Raw genomic sequence first — 17,092 nt, 5'->3', positions numbered from 1 at the left:
TGAAAAATGGCAGATGGAGTTTAATACTGACAAGTGTGAGGTATTGCACGTTGGAAGGACAAACCAACGTAGAACATACAGGGTTAATGGTAAGGCACTGAGGAGTGCAGTGGAACAGAGGGATCTGGGAATACAGATACAAAATTCCCTAAAAGTGTCGTCACAGGTAGATAGGGTCGTAAAGAGAGCTTTTGGTACATTGGCCTTTATTAATCAAAGTATTGAGTATAAGAGCTGGAATGTTATGATGAGGTTGTATAAGGCATTGGTGAGGCCGAATCTAGAGTATTGTGTTCAGTTTTGGTCACCAAATTACAGGAAGGATATAAATAAGGTTGAAAGAGTGCAGAGAAGGTTTACAAGGATGTTGCCGGGACTTGAGAAACTCAGTTACAGAGAAAGGTTGAATAGGTTAGGACTTTATTCCCTGGAGCGTAGAAGAATGAGGGGAGATTTGATAGAGGTATATAAAATTATGATGGGTATAGATAGAGTGAATGCAAGCAGGCTTTTTCCACTGAGGCAAGGGGAGAAAAAAACCAGAGGACATGGGTTAAGGATGAGGGGGGAGAAGTTTAAAGAGAACATTAGGCGGGGCTTCTTCAGACAGAGAGTGGTGGGAGTATGGAATGAGCTGCCAGACGAGGTGGTAAATGCGGGTTCTTTTTTAACATTTAAGAATAAATTGGACAGATACATGGATGGGAGGTGTATGGAGGGATATGGTCCGTGTGCAGGTCAGTGGAACTAGGCAGAAAATGGTTCGGCACAGCCAAGAAGGGCCAAAGGGCCTGTTTCTGTGCTGTAGTTTCTATGGTTCTATGGTTCTATATTATTTTGATTGAAGTGACTATAAAGATACCCTCTTGCTCCATGTGTCTTGCCTTAATTTAGAGGTAAAATACTTGATGAAAGGAACTCAGGTGGCTCACATCAACTTAATCTGGTTTTTGAGAGATTAGAACATTACTTGCACAAGACATCCAAATATTAAGAGAATACTATTCTATCATCCCCAGGTAATATGATTGTGTGAGACATTTCCTATAAAAGTGAGTTGTACAGATCTATTATGGAGAAGATTAGCACAGTAGACTCACAAAGGAATTCATAGGAGATTGTCAGTTTTGACACTATGTAACTTTCCTTGAAAGGCATGAATCTAGTGTAGCATCCTTTTTCCTTGGTTCTGCTGTAGATGCTCACAATGTGAAAATAGAGCATTGAAACTCTGAAATTGGTAAACTTTGCGAAGAATATATTTCATTATTTGCTTTATAACTCTTCTCAAACTTTACTCCAAATTCTTTGGTTTGTTTGTAGAGTGTTACTAAAGCATTTGATCCTTGCGCTATCAAGTGCTTCCCAGTTTCTTTCATGAAGGTCTGTGATATGTCTGTTTTGAGGATTAAACTAGTTTAAGTGCATGGAAGGTTGAGAATGTTCCCATCTCTGGAAGTGCTCCATATTAGATACTGGAATGATAGTTCAATAGAGATGCATGTAGGGTGATTTTGAAGGTTTAGTTGAATCATTGGTAAATTTGGCTAGCATTAAAAAATAAGAAACATGAGAAATTCTGCAGATGCTGGAAATCCAAGGCAGCACACACAAAATGCTGGAGGAATTCAACCGGTTAGGCAGCATCTGTGGATAGGAACAAACAGTCGACCTTTCAGGCTGAGATCCTTGTTCAAGAATGGAAAGGACAGGGGAAGTTGCCAGAATAAAAGGTAGGGGAGGGTAAAGGAGGACAGCTGAAATGTAATAGGCAAAGTCGGGTGAGTAGGAAAGGTAGAGGGCTGGAGACGAAGGTCCGAAGGAGAAAGGGAAGGAGGAGTGGATCCAGATGGAGGTACTATGCAGGTGAGAAGTAAGAGGCCAGAGTGGGGAATAGATGAAGAGGGGAGGGAAAAAATTACTGGAAGGAGAAATCAATGTTCATGCTACCAGGTTGAAGGCTACTCAGACGGAATATAAGGCGTTATCCCTCCACACTGAGGGTGGCCTCATTGTGGAACAAGAGGAGGACATGTGCTGACATGTTGGAATGGGAATCGGAATTAAAATATTTGGTCACCGGGAATTTCCTCCATATTGGTGAGACTTTTTTAAAATAGGGGGACGTTCTTCACCTCTTCCCACCTTTTTTTCTGGTGTCTTTCCCCTTCCTTTCCAGCTCTGAAGAAGATTCTTGGCCCGAAATGTTAACTGTTTATGATTTCCATAGATGTTGGCTGACATCCTCCAGTATTCTGTGTAATGCATTAAAAATAAGAATTTAAATTGGGGTTTGGGAAGGGGCAAAGGGGCAGAAAATGATTTAGTGCAGTGTTGTAAATTATTCTTTGACTTTACTGAGTAAAAGTCAATCCCAGAAGCTGATATCATAATTTCTATTTTCTTTTGTTTGAGTGATAATGATTTTCTCCAGATATTTTGAGATTCATACTTAAAGAATGTTTTCTGCCAGATGATTTGTGTGTAATTTGATTATTTGTTTTCTTTCCAATTGCAGTGTGTGCTGTGGCAGTGAGAAACTGTTTGGAATGTCAGCAAGTATGCCGTGTTAAGTCTGGTGCTGATAACATTAAAGCTCAAAAAACTATGCATGGCTTTCTTGGAACTGGGAAGTTAACAGCCAAGGCAAGTGTTTGATTCACATGTAGATTGGATACCCAGATAAATGGAAAACCTTTGATCTGGTCCCATGATCACTAAGTTTTGCACGTCATAAAGGTTTAAGTTATGAAGGAAAAAATAGTCAAAAATGTGAAATGCTGAAGTATAGTATACTTACAGGCTCAGCTTCATTGTATGATTTGAGGCAATTAAAGGAAAGTTATTAAGCAATAAAATTGCTTTTAATATATGGATATACTCATCATCATTCCTAGATGCCCTGACATTTCTTTCATTTCATCTAGTGTCATGGTCCAGCTTGCTTATAGGTGATGTTGATCAGAATCAGAGTTTCTGAGCAGTTGGTGCACCAGGATGCAACAGATTGATTTTTGGAATGTGATGTATGTCATATGAGGAAAGGTGAAGCAGGCTTGGGCTGTAGTACTGTTTCTTGAATTTACAAAAAGGAGAGGTGATCTAATTGAAAGGTACAAAATTTCTTTGAGACTTGACAGTGTGGTTTCAGATCTGACAATTTCCCTGGCTGAGGTGTATAGTACTAAGAGAAAATATAAGGTCAGGCATTCTGAGTGTGGTGAACTTTTTGACTTCTTTATCTAGAAGAACTCTGGAGGCTCAGTCACAAAGTATTTTCAAGAAGAAGATTAAGTTTTTGGATATAGGGAAGAAAGGTATATTGGATTAATGCAGGAAAGTGACATTGAGGTTAAAATCAGTTGCGATTTTGGTGGACCAAATGACCCATTCTTGCTTCTATTCCTTATGATTTCTTTAATGCATTGATATAGTATAAGTAGTATGGGAAATAGGCTACAGCATTCTGCTCCTTCATTAAAAATGAATTTTGGATGAGGATAAGTACACAGAGTAAAACTTAATGTATGATTGAAGTAAATTAATGATTGTCAGTTTTTGTTCTTGTATTTGTTCTACATCAAACTCTTGACTATCAAGTACTATCTGAACATAATGGATCTCCATTCGTGGCCTTATTAATGTATGTAAGTTTAGACCAAAACAAAGAGCAACTTATGGGATCTATAAACCTTAATGGATTTAAGGTGATAAAGGGTAGTCGAGATGTATAATGAGACATGATGATGTAAGGCACAAGTGAAATTTAGGTGGTACCTTGCTGTGATTTGAACTCTTAGAGTGAGACTACTGATATACGAGGGGTGATTGATAAGTTCATGGCCTAAGGTGGAAGGAGAGGAGTTATACAGCTCTGGATACATGCACGTGCAGTTAATGCAGAAAGTTTGAAGTTAATAACTCATCTTCTTCTACCTTAGGCCACAAACTTGTCAATCACCCCTGCTGTGGACCACTTCTACAAAGAAGGGATCCGTATGCTTCACAACCACTGGACTAAGTGTGTAAATGTAGGAGGGGACTATGTTGAAAAATAAATGTGCTAGGTTTTCTAAAATTGACTCCTTCTACCTTAGACCACAAACTTATCAGTTACCCCTCATAATATTATTTGTAAGGTTCATTGAATTGCATGTTGTGAAGCAGTTGGAATGAATGTCTGGTTGGTTGCCAAGTTTGGTGCACTGGCAGGATGACTTCTGTTATTATTTTATTGCTTACTTTAGTTACATTACTCAATTAATTCTCCTAACAAACATGAAGGATGTTGAAATTGTACTCCACCATTCTTCATGTTACTACTTGGATCTAAACCAATATCCTGAAATAGAAGGTTAAAGCTCCACCAGGCTCCTCCACCCAGTTTGTAACTTGAAAAGGGAAGAAAATTAAAATAATGAGAATGTAAAACTGTTTTGTTTGGTTAATTTGACATACGAAAGGTTAATAATTCTAACACTATTGTGCTTTTACTTGCTCTTTGTGTTTTTATTTTCTTTAGAGCTCTATCAATTCTGTAACAGCTGGTATTTCTCTAATAAGAGATCCTGACCGTTTGCTGCAAGATATGGATATTAATCGTCTTCGAGCTGCTGTGTTCAGAGACGTTGTAAGTTTTGCATTTGTGGTTTGCATTTAGTTCTATTTTGCCTATTCATTTTATGGAGCAAGTGCGCTGATAGGAGTTGGCTGCTTGTTTTAATATATTTCTTTCATCACTCATTAAAGGCTAAATCTTGCAAGTTCAATGGGAAGTTGTTGTAATTGCGGTGGCCATCTTAATCTTTCAGTGGAATGTCCGTTCAGCTCCCCTTCCCATTCCCACCCAACCAATATGCTCTTGGCGTTCTTCACTACTTCAGTGAGACCGAACACAAGCTAGATGAACAGCACAGCTACTGCCCAACAAGGTTGGCATTCAATTTTCCAGTTTCAAGTAACCCACAGTCCTGCTGTCCCACCAAGATTCTCAATACCATTGTTGACCTTTTCCATTCCCATGCTCAGTATTAGCTGATTTCATCTCCCCAGCAGTTTCTATCTGCCCATCACCAACATGCCTATCCACCTATTCTGTGGTCTATCCATCCTATCCCCTCTCTTGCCCCCCCCCATTTTTTCCAAATACCTAGTTATTAATTTTTCCTTATCTGTTTCCGTTTATAACCAGCAGCCTTTGTCTCTAATCTTCATTCTCCCCCCCACCCCCCCATTCCAGTACCTGGATCCATCTGTCCATATTTCCCACCTCTCCTTGTTCCACCTATCACCTACCAGTTCCCAGCTCACCCACCTCTTTTGCCTCTATCTCAGTCCCTTTGCGGAATCACAACCCAAAACAGTAAATTGCAAATTCTTTTTTTTTTTTTTTTTACTTTAATCTACAGAAATATCCTTGTGCATTTGTTTCTGATAAGTCTTTTAGACTGTAAGACATAGGAGCAGAATTAGTCCATTCAGCCCATCGAGTTTTCTCTGCCGGTCCATTGCAGTTGATTTATTATGCTTCTCAAACCCATTCTCTTGCCTTCTCCCTGTAACCTTTGATGCCCTTATTAATCAACAATCTGTTAAACTCTGCTTTAAATACGCTCAATGATTTGGCTTCCACCTGTCTGTGGTATTGGAAAATAACTAATATTTATTTGGGCATATTCTTTAGATCCAGTCACATAATGGGGAAAAACACATTTATTTTATATCTATAACTATGGCAAAATGTCACAAGGTTCTTCAGAGGAGTTTGATATTGAGGCAGATAAAGAAGGAGGATGATCAAAATTCTGATATAGATAAATTAGCTTGACTTAATGGAGGAATGAGCAACTCAGTTGAGGCAAGAAAAATAGAGGTTGGGAAGTTCAGGATGGGAATTGCAGAGTTTGAGACTTTTGGAAGCTGAAGATATGACAAGTAACAAATGCTCCTTAATAGCTACCTTTAACCATACTGTCCAAATGCTTCAGTTCTTGTAGATCAGAATTATGGGAATTTTGGTAATTAAATGATAAGAAGTACCATTTCAAGAACTTCCTTGCATGCATTATCAATCATGGAAGCCTTGAAGTTAATGAAGTTATTTTCAGAAGTCATTTGATAAAGTGTCACAGATGAGGCTGCTTAACAAGATGAAATCCTATGGCATTACAGGAAAGATACTGGCATGGATAGTGGAATGGCTGTCAGGCAGGAGGTAGCGAGTGGGAATAAAAGGGGCCTTTTCTGGATGGCTGTGGGTGACTAATGGTGTTCTTAGCGGTCAGCATTGGGACCACTGCTTTTTACATTGTTTATCAGTAATTTAGATAATGGAATTGATGGCTTTGTGGCAGAGTTTGCGGTTATTACAAAGGACTTGGACAAATTAGAAGAATGGGCAAAAAGAGACAGATGTACGCAGTGTTGGGAAAAGTATGATAATACATTTTGGTAAAAGGAACAACAGTGCGGACTATTATCTAAATGGGGAGAAGGTTCAAACATCAGAGGTGCAGAGGGACTTGGAAGTCCTTGTGCAAGACTCCCAGAGGGTTAATTTACAGGTTGAGTCTGTGCAATGTTGGCATTTATTTCAAGGGGAATAGAATATAAAAGCAAGGAGATAATGCTGAGACTTTATAAGACACTAGTCAGGCTGCACTTGCAGTTTTGGGCCCCATATCTCAGAAAGGATGTGTTGTCATTGGAGAGCCCAGAGGACATCCACGAGAATGATTCTGGTAAGGAAGAGGTTAACATATGAGGAGCGTTTGGCAGCTTTGGGCCTGCACTCACTGGAATTTAGAAAAATGGGGGTGGGGGAATCTCATTGAAATCTTCTGAATGTTGAAAGGAAAGGAAAGGAAAGGAAAGGGTAGATGTGGAGAGGATGTTTTCTCTGGTAGGGTTATCCAGAACTAGAGGGCACAGCCTCAAGACCGAGAGGTGACCCTTTAGAACAGAGGTAAGAGGACGTATTTTTAGCCAGAGAGTAGTAAATCTGTGGAATACTCTTCCACAGACTGCGGTGGAAGCCAAATCCATGGGTATATCTAAGGTGGAAGTTGATCGTTTCCTGACTGGTGGGAGATCAAAGGATATGGTGAGAAGCAGGTGTATGGGGTTGAGTGGGATCAGGGATCAGCCATGATAGAATAGCAGAGCAGACTTGATGGACTGAATGGCCTAATTCTGCTCCTATGTTTTATGGTCTTAACACGTAAAATTGTACGTGTCTGTTGTGCCTTGCTGACATTCATTAATATGTCATGGATCTTGTACTGGGTTAGATCTGGTACATAATCTGTTTTAATGCAGATGTGAGACAAAGGGGATACTTAAGAGGTTTATTTGAAAGCTTTTAATGTACTTTAAAGCATATTTTAGTGTATTCATTTTGATAGAGAATTAAGTATCTTTGAGCTTTGAAAGCACCTGTTAGAGAGATTTTGGAGGGTGAGCTTCTTTGTGTCTTTTGGGCTCCCCCAGTTGGATGTTTAGAGGTTTTAGCTCTGCAGGATATGTACTCCAAGCCATATTAGGTGTGTATAGGGGATCACTGGTGACTGACCAGTGTAATAGGTTTTGAGTCAACATCTCCTTGGTGGTGTGCTGTTGTTTTGTTCAATAACATTCCTGTCTTCAGACATTTTGCTATATTAAGGGTCTTTTCTTGTGATTGTAATAGTGTTAATGAATGTAATTCAATTATTTTGCATTTGAGGTATTTAAGAAATAGCATTGCTTATCCAATATTGCTTTTAATTTTGTGTAATTTGCTGAGTAATTTCTTTTCCGCTTTGTATTGAAGTGACTTAAGCAAAATTATGCTGTATATAAATTGTTCTTTTTATAGGAGGACAGCAAGCAGGCTCAGTTTCTTGCCTTGGCTGTGGTTTACTTCATCTCTGTACTGATGGTATCAAAGTATCGAGAAATTCTGGAACCTCAAAAGGAAAGAAGGGTATCTCGTTGTCAGTCTGTCAGAAGTACTGACAACGTAAATGGGGCTACCTCAAGCACAGGTTAGATTTGTTGCTTTCCTAGATTCGGGATAATTTCAAGCTGTTAGCTGTTTGTCATATTTCACAGTTTGGTATTTGCACATTTGGCAGATCAAGCAGGCTTCAGAATCACAGAAGCAACTTCACCAATTTTCTTGCTCATAGATGCAAACAAGCAGATGGAAGGTTCCCCAAAGTGTGTGCATTTATAGATTTTACTTGAGTATTTCTGCTTGAGAGACCACTCCTGCAGATCCATGCTGTAAACTGTGAGGGTTTCTCTGATTCTGTTGCATGGGAGTTGGAATGAGTGGAAAAGCTGGGTAAACTGGCACACTTTATCAATTTCAAGTAATTTGAGGAAAACACCTAGTTACTGTAACTTTTTTGCTAATGCTGAGATCCCCCTTCTTAACTTCTATGGATCGTGAACAAGTGCAAGTGAGTCCTTTTAAGTTGATAAAATCTGTTCTAATCACCATATCATGGCTAGCCAGATTTACTTCAGTTCAATTCATTGAGTGTTTAAAAGCTGGTTCATTTGAAGAATAAGACTAACTGTATTTAAATTAAAGGTTTTCAATAAAAGAATACTGTTACCAGATTTGTACTCCAAATATTTTATCTGTAAACTGTATACTTTGTAGATGTTACTTAGACCTTAAATTTAGGGAAACAGTCCTTAAATTAATCAAAGTAACAATTATACAATAATTCAACCACGTACAAGCTGAATTTTAAATCCTTAACGTTTGCAATCAAATTGGTGGTATTTAGCTGTGAGAAGAATGCAAGTATAATTGAACTATAAGTCTGAATTTCACTACTTAAAAGATCATGCTGATTTTGGTACTATACTGAAAACACAGGACCGAAAGAAAGTAATGGGGTCAACAGCTTGGAAAATTATGGATAAAGAAAAAGGGAAGGAGAATGCAGGAGATGTTACAGAAATCACCAGAGTAAAGCCAGAGTTTAGAAAGGGATAAGAATTTAACCTCAAGTAGCATGGAGACAAAATTGAAAAGAAGAGTGGTGAATACAGGGTTGAAGTTGTTATATTTGAATGCACACAGTATACAAAAGAAGGTAGCATAAACATGAGAAAATCTGCAGATGCTAGAAATCTTGAGCAAAACACATAAAATATTGGAGGAACTCAAGTACTTGAACAAATGCTGGAGAAAGCCTTCCCCCTCACTTGGTCTCATCTAGTACCTGCCACCCAGTACTTCTTCCCTCCCACTCCTCCTTATTCTGGCTTCGGCCCCCTTAATTTCCAGTACTGATGAAGACATCTTAGACTGAAACATCAACAAAACCTACCTTTCCCTTCACCTGGACTCGTCTATCACTTTACCATCTTGTCCTCCTTCACCTCCCCAACCCTTCTTATTGTGGCTTCTTCCTTTTCAGACCAAAGTGCTGACAAAACCTTATCACTTGTTAAAAATACTCTTCCCTTCTCTTAGTTCCTCCATCTATGTAGCATCTGTTCTCAAGGTTAGGCTTTCCATTCTAGAATATTTGAGATGTCCTCTTTTAATTTATTGTATCTGGTCCATCCACCTCTATGTAGGTGAGACTCAACGCATATTTGTGGGACAGCTTTGTTGAGTATCTTCACTCTACTGCAAAAAGCAGGATTTCCCAGTGACCACTCATTTCAATTTATTTTACCATTCCATGATGAGGCCAAAGCTCTGGTTGGAGGAGCAACACCTCATAGTCTGGATTGCCTCCAATGCGATGGCGTGAACATTGATTTCTGATGATCTGTCTTCCCTCCTACTTCTCTTTCCTATTCCCCATCCTGGTAACCCTCTCACCCCTTTGTAGCTAAGTTTGCAGGTGACACAAAGTTAGCTGGAGGCGCAGGTAGAATTGAGAAAGCAGCCAGCCTGCAGGAGGACTTGAACAAATTAGGAAAGTGGGCAAAAGTGGCAGATGGAATACAGTGTAGGGAAGTGTATGGAAAGGCACTTTGGTAGAATGAATAAAGGCACGGGCTATTTTCTAACTGGAGAGCAAATAGAGAAATCAAAGGTGTAAAGGGACTTAGGAGACCTGATGCAGGCTTCCCTGAGGGTTACCTTGTGGTTGAGACAGTAGTAAGGAAGGCAAATACAACGTTAACCTTCAGTTCAAGTGGACTAGAATATAAAAGCAAGGATGTAGTGCCGAGGTTTACAAGGCATTTCTCACAATACCCTAAGTGTGGTCTGACTGGTTTTGGGCTGTATATCTAAGAAAGGAGGTACAGTACTGAAGAGAGTCCAGAGGAGGTTTATGAGATTGATCCTGGAAATGAAAGGGTGAATGCATGAGAGGCACTTGATGGCTTTGGGTCAGTACTCACTGAGTTAGAAGAATGGCGGGGGGGCGGGGTGGTGGAGAGAACTTCATTGAAATCTATTGAATATTGAAAGGCCTAAATAGAGTGGATATGAGATTATTTCCAATAGTGGGGTGGTTGGTCTACGACCAGAGGGCACAGCCTTAGAATAGAAGAATGTCCCTTTAGTAGGAATTTCTTCAGTCAAAGGGTGGTGAATCTATGGAATTCATTGCAACAGAAAGCTACGGAAGCCAAAGCATTGGGTATGTTTAAAGCAGAAAGTGATAGGTTCTTGATTTAATATGAGCACCAGAGGTTACAGGGAGAAGGCAGACAAATGGGGAAAATGAATCAGCCATGATTAAATAACAGCAGACTTGATGGGCCAAATGGTTGAAATCTGCTCTGGTCTTATGAAGAGTTGATTTTGATTTCCTTAAGGGGAGTGTTCCATCTTTTCCTACCAAATGGACCATTTTATCACTGAAATCAGTGAATTTGGTAGCAAGAACCTGAGGATCCATGAGATGGTCTTCATGCTATTTGGTGCTCAATTAGAAATTCATCGTGCAACTTGGAGTTTGTTATTCCATACAAAAGCGCTTGGATATAATTGGTTGAGGGAACTAGAGATAGGTTTTGGGAATGTTGTGGGGTAGGTAATGTGTTTGATAATTCTGGTTTAAAAAAAGGATTAATCCTCTTCATGAGGGTGAACTTGTCTCTAATGCAAGCAGCTTTAAGCTTACCTGGACCACTCACTGCCAGGTGTTTTCTTCTACCATGTTGTTGCTATTGGGAGAGCTAGCAACTTTTGAAATTCTCTTTTGAAATGCAAGTTGTTTTGAACTAGCAGTGATACAATAGACTATGAAATTTGGCTCTGCTTAGTTAGTAATCATCTGATCCAGGGCTTGAGTCACTGTTATGAATATTTCTGCATTGCGAAAATGCAGTTAGTTTGACCATCCTCTAGCACTGCCTGTCAATGGGGGTTGTCAGTGCATACAGATTAAGTTTGGGTCATATTACAATTTATAGCCATTTTTATGTTAACTTTGAAATTTATTTTTTTTAGATGCCAAAGATTCATTAGGTTTGTCTGCTCCAGCAGCAAATGCTGATGCATCCGATGCACCAATTCGAAGGGACTCTGGTATTGGAGAAGAACAGATTTTAAATACGATTTCCAATTTAGGAGCTAGTAAACCTGAGACTGTCAGCACTGGTCCAGATGCAATGAGTGAACTTCTGTCAACTCTGTCTTCAGAGGTTAAGAAGTCACATTCACAAGAAACTAAAGGTGAAAATGGAAGTAATTCTGAAAATAAAAGTACCTCTACTGTGTCAACTGCATCCCAAGGGAAAAATGTCAACGTGAAGGAAATCCTAAGAAGCCTGGTGAATACACCAACAGATAATATTGAAGTAGATATGTTACTAATAGGACCATCGTTTTTAGGAGTTACTGGGGATACACCAGGAGAGCAATCTGTCCAGTTCCGTTCTTTTGACAGGTAAATATGGTGATGAAACTTTCTGTGATTTTTATTTGCTTTCAAATTAAATGTTATTGCATACAGTTCATAAATGTTATCTTAAATTTTACCTCTTATCAATGGACAAAGCATCTCCAGAAACCTTAACTTGGCAAAGTAATTACATTACTGTAGTACTGGATTGTTGCCTTACAATGGAAGTATAAAGCATTTCAAAGGTTTTTAATGACTGTTTCTTTGGGGAAAAAATTCAAACGTCAGAGGTTACTTGTATCCAGAAACTAAGTTCCCAGGAATACCAGGGTCATCAAATCATCTGTACCAATATCTGTCAACCAAAAAAAAATGTCACTATTATTGATACAGATAATTATTGCTTGAAATATGTTGTCTAAAATTGATATCTAAAGCTTCTGAAATTTGCCTTATTCACTAAATACTCCACTTAGGATGTAAATTAATGATGTAGGAACGAATGAGGTTAAGTACATGTGGCAACCTTTCCCTTTCCTGATTCCCACACTCCTGACAATTTATTATGAGCAGCCAACATCTTGTGAATTGCCCCAAATTACTCAGTGATTTACATTTGAAATTGCTATTAATCTTTCTTTGGGGTCAGTTGCTTGAGAAACAAATGCTTAAAGATAGGACTGCTGTACAATGGCTTAATGTGTGTTTCTGCTGGCTTTCTACTTGGAAAGCACTTAGTGATTAAATGATTGTTTTGACCATGCTCAGAACCAACAAACAAGAGAAAATCTGCAGATGCTGGAAATCCGAGCAACACAAAAGACTGAAATGTTGACTGCACTTTTTTCCATAGATGCTGCCTGGCCTGCTGAGTTCCTTAAGCATTTTGTGTGTGTTTCTGTAGAACCAAAAGGCTAGTTAATTTTTTTTTAAACTAATTTATGATTTCACTTGAGATTGTCAGTATGATTTGTTACCCATTCTGTCCTTCATGATGTGTGGATCTACTAATATGCAAGTAACCAGCAAGTAATCATGCAATCCAGATGTAATGAATAAAAAAAAAACAAATCTGAACATGGGCACATGAACATGGAATATACCCCAAAGACAATAAGATTAGATATCCACATTTCCCAGTATTGGTGTTAAACTTTCATGTTAATGTACTGAACTAAGTTTAAACATTTAAATTTTAGTGCTTCCAGTTGTTAGTTTACTTCTCCATGATACTCCCACTCTGACATTTCTGACCGTATCTCCTTAAATCTTCTAACAAAGGCAACACAAGCTCAAAAAATGGTGTTTAAGCATGTCACAGCACTCGACACACAAAACTAAAGTTTAAGGTAACTTTATTATCAAAGTACAGGTGTCCCCTGCTTTTCAAATGTTCGCTTTACAAAACCTCACTGTTACGAAATACCTACATTAGTTACCTGTTTTCAGTAACAGAAGGTGTTTTCACTGTTACGAGAAAAGGCAGCGCGCAAAAAAAAAAGCAACGTGTGCCCCGAGCAGCCGCTCCTCCCCCGGATTTGGAACTGCATTCTTGCCGGCATTGCTTAAACACATGCCTGTGAGCAGTCGTTAGCAAGATGAGTTCTAAAGTATCGGAAAAGCCTAAAAGAGCTTGTAAGGGTGTTACACTTAGCGTAAAACTAGACATAATTAAGCATTTCGATCATGGTGAACGAAGTAAGGACAAAGTGAGTTTGGCTTGTGGAAGTTGAGGAAGATGATGTTGAAGAGGTTTTGGCCTCCCATGACCAAGAACTGATAGATAAAGAGCTGATGCAATTGGAAGAGGAAAGGATAACAATCGAAACCGAGTGCAGTAGTGAACGGACCGAAAGTGAAGTCGTCCAGGATCTGAACGTGAAGCAACTGCGTGAGATTTTCACTGCAATGATTGCAAAAAAGTACGACTTTAATTTTGAAAGGGTACATCAGCTCAGGGCATATTTGCAAGATGGTTTACAAAGAACTGTATGATAGAAAAATGCGCGGGGCTGGCAGTCAAGCATACTGTCGTTTTTCAAGCCTTCCACGTCAGCCACAGCAGACGACGAACCTCGACCTTCAACATTGAGGCAGGTAGACATAGAAGAAGATGACCTGCCTGCCCTGATTGACGATGAGATGATACTCCAGTGTCCCACCACCCCAGTGGTCCCAACTTCTGGGCCGCGGACAGATACCGATTCGCAGAGAATGCAGCGGTAGCCAGGACACACCCAGCACATCTTTAAGAAAAAAGCCAAAATAAACAAGCTAATTAATTAGGTGCTGCCCGGCACATAAATGTCAGCCCAGATCAGAGGCGATGCAATCGGCTCTGATCTGGGCCGACATTTATGTGTCGGGCGGCACCTAATTAATTAGCTTGTTTATTTCGGTTTTTTTCTTAAAGATGTGCTGGGTGCGTCCCGGCCACTGCTGTACCACTGCATGCTTCGTGGATCGGTATCGGTTCGCTGCCCGGAGGGTGGGGACCACTGCACCACCCCAACCTCCAATGACTCAGCTTAAATCCTCCCTGGAGAGGGGAGAAGATAGTGCGATGGCAGCGCCATCACTTTCTGCCGAGAGCGCTTGCGCTGTGATTCTGCCAACAGCGCTTGCGTGAGATTTTCGCTATGGAGAACAGTGCAGGCAATGGTTGTAGAGAAGTATTTCTACTTTATATAGGATGTGTATTTATCATATCGTTCCTGCTTTTACTATATGTTACTGTTATTTTAGGTTTTATGTGTTGTTTGGTATGATTTGGTAGGTTATTTTTGGGTCTGCAAACACTCACAAATTTTTCCCATATAAATAAATGGTAATTGCTTCTTCACTTTCCAACATTCCAGCTTACGAACTGTTTCATAGGAACGCTCTACCTTCGGATGGAGGGGAAAACCTGTACATATATGTCATCAAATACCACCTTGAGTTTCAATTTCTTGCAGACATTCTCAGGAAAACAAACACAATGGAATCAATCAAAAACTGCTCGCAAAGAGTAACAAGCAGCCAATGTGCAAATACAACAATAATAAATAAATAAACAGTCCCAAGAAAATAAATTGTAGAGTTGGTGATAAAACATGAAATGTCAACTCCTATGATTTGGATCTGCTCCAATTTGCCTACCGGAGAAACAGTTCCACAGCAGATGCCAATTTATTGGCTCTTTACTCAACCCTGGAACATCTGGATAGCAAAAATGCATACATCAGGATGCTCTTTATTGACTACAGCTCAGCATTCAATACCATCATCCTCTCAAAATTGCTAAGTTTCAAGACCTTTGCCTGAATACATTATTGTGCAAATGGATCCTCAATTTGCTCATTTGTAGACCCCAGTCAGTTTGGATTGGCAACAACATCTCTTCCACGATCTCTTAGTACAGCTGCACCACAAAGCCGTGAGCTTAGCCCTCTGCTCTACTTGCTTTACTGTGTGCGTAGAACAGCTCCAAAGCCATATTCAAGTTTGCTGTCGACACCATTGTCGTAGGCTGAGTCAAAGGTGGAGATGAATCAGCATATAGGAGGGAGATTGAAATTCTAGCTGAGTGGTGCCATCACCACAACCTCTTACTCATTGTTAGCAAGACCAAGAATCTGATTGTGGACCTCTGGAGGAGGAAACCAGAGGTCCATGAGCCAGTCCTCATCGGCAGATCAGAGGTAGAGAGGGTCACAACTTTAAATTCCTCAGTGTTGTTGCAACTTTAAATTCCTCATTGTTACAGGGAAGCAGTATCTATCATCAGGGACCCCCACCATCCAAGTCATACTGTCTTCTAAGTGCTGCCATCGGGAAGAAGGTGCAGGAGATATAGAAACATAGAAAACCTACAACACAATACAGGTCCTTTGGCCCACAAATCTGTGCCGAGCATGTCCTTACCTTAGAAATTACCTTGGGCTACCCATAGCCCTCTATTTTTCTAAGCTCTATGTACCTGTCCATGAACTCAAACCAGCAGGTTCGGGAAGTTAGTACCCCTCAGCTATCAGGCTTTTGAACCAAAGGGGATAGCGTTACTCAACTTCAGTTGCCCCATCATTGAAATATACCACAACCAATAGACTCTGAAGGTCCCTTCATCTCATGTTATTGATACCTATTGTTTATTTATTATTATTATTTCTTTCTTTCTTGTAATTGCACAGTTTGTCTTTTGCACACTTGTTGAATGCCCAAGCTGGTGCAGTCTTTCATTGATACTGTTGTGGGTTTTATTCTATTATGGAATTATTTAGTATGCCCACAAGAAAATGAATCTCATGGTTGTATATGGTGACATATATGTTCTGATAATAAATTAATTTTAAACTTTTTTCAGTGATCAATTCAGTGTTGTGAGGGAAGTTGCCTGCGCTAGCTCAGGTACCAGTGGCTCGAGGGTAACTGTTCCTTAACCTAGTCATTTATGACTTAAAGACTCCTGTACCTCCTTCTTGATAGTAGCAGCAAAAAGACAGCACGTAATTCAGCAATTTCAGATAACCAGGTTTCAGAAATCTGTGATTTCCAGTTTCTGTCAAAACTGGTTAGTTCTGATGTAGTCATTAATTTGTCATGTGTTTTTTTGTCTTTCCCCAGGTATTATATAACCTGATGTGTATTTTCTGAATTTTCTTTCATGTTTCTAGCAACAACTATATAGTTTCTTGAAGTTGCAGCGTTGATGTTTTTCATTCATTCATCTCCCAATGCAGGCACATGAAATGCAAAAAAACCCGACTCCAAAGTCCCACCTGAACTGATATAATTATCATCCAAATTCTGTTCATTTCCACCCTGTGTTCTCTCCATCTTCACCGCAACATGGTTTTGAGAAAGTTTAGAAACAAGCAAACAGTTGCAGACATTTGTTAACTCAGCCCAGTCTATCACACAAGTCATTTTATTCCCTCCAATTTACTCTGTATTTCCCACTGTTAACATTATAAGGACTTGCCCCACTCTGGTCATTCTCTATCTTCTTCTTTTCGGCAGAAATTACAAAAGCCCAAGCTCATGAATTAGCAGACTCAAGGGCAGTTTCTGTCCTACTGTTGTTAGACTCCTGATCAGATCTTTTGTATGTTAAAAGATGAACTCTTGAACTTTTGATCTCCCTGTTTACTACTTTGTGGCCCTTGTACTTTGTACCTTTGAACTGCACTGTCTCTGTAACTGCATCACCATATTCTGCATTCTGTTTTCTTTTTACTATTTTAATGCAATTACATATGGACAGCATGCAAAACAAAATATGGTGCCATGGTAGTGTT

General features: G+C 39.5%; 1 protein-coding gene across 2 annotated transcripts in view; it reads left to right on the top strand.

Moving 5' to 3' along the window:
• The window catches only part of lrba (LPS-responsive vesicle trafficking, beach and anchor containing), an 803,145-nt gene that overhangs the window by 170,673 nt on the left and 615,380 nt on the right, over window positions 1–17,092 (top strand). For both annotated transcript variants that reach the window (XM_072256051.1, XM_072256050.1), the window contains exons 26-29: window positions 2,519–2,646; window positions 4,523–4,630; window positions 7,856–8,024; window positions 11,420–11,858. In XM_072256051.1, coding sequence (XP_072112152.1) covers window positions 2,519–2,646; window positions 4,523–4,630; window positions 7,856–8,024; window positions 11,420–11,858 — 844 coding nt within the window. The remainder of the gene's footprint in view (window positions 1–2,518; window positions 2,647–4,522; window positions 4,631–7,855; window positions 8,025–11,419; window positions 11,859–17,092) is intronic.

The sequence above is a fragment of the Mobula birostris genome, chromosome 4 (assembly GCF_030028105.1).
Source record: "Mobula birostris isolate sMobBir1 chromosome 4, sMobBir1.hap1, whole genome shotgun sequence".
NCBI classification, from domain to species: domain Eukaryota; kingdom Metazoa; phylum Chordata; class Chondrichthyes; order Myliobatiformes; family Myliobatidae; genus Mobula; species Mobula birostris.
This window is presented reverse-complemented; position numbering and strand designations above follow the sequence as displayed.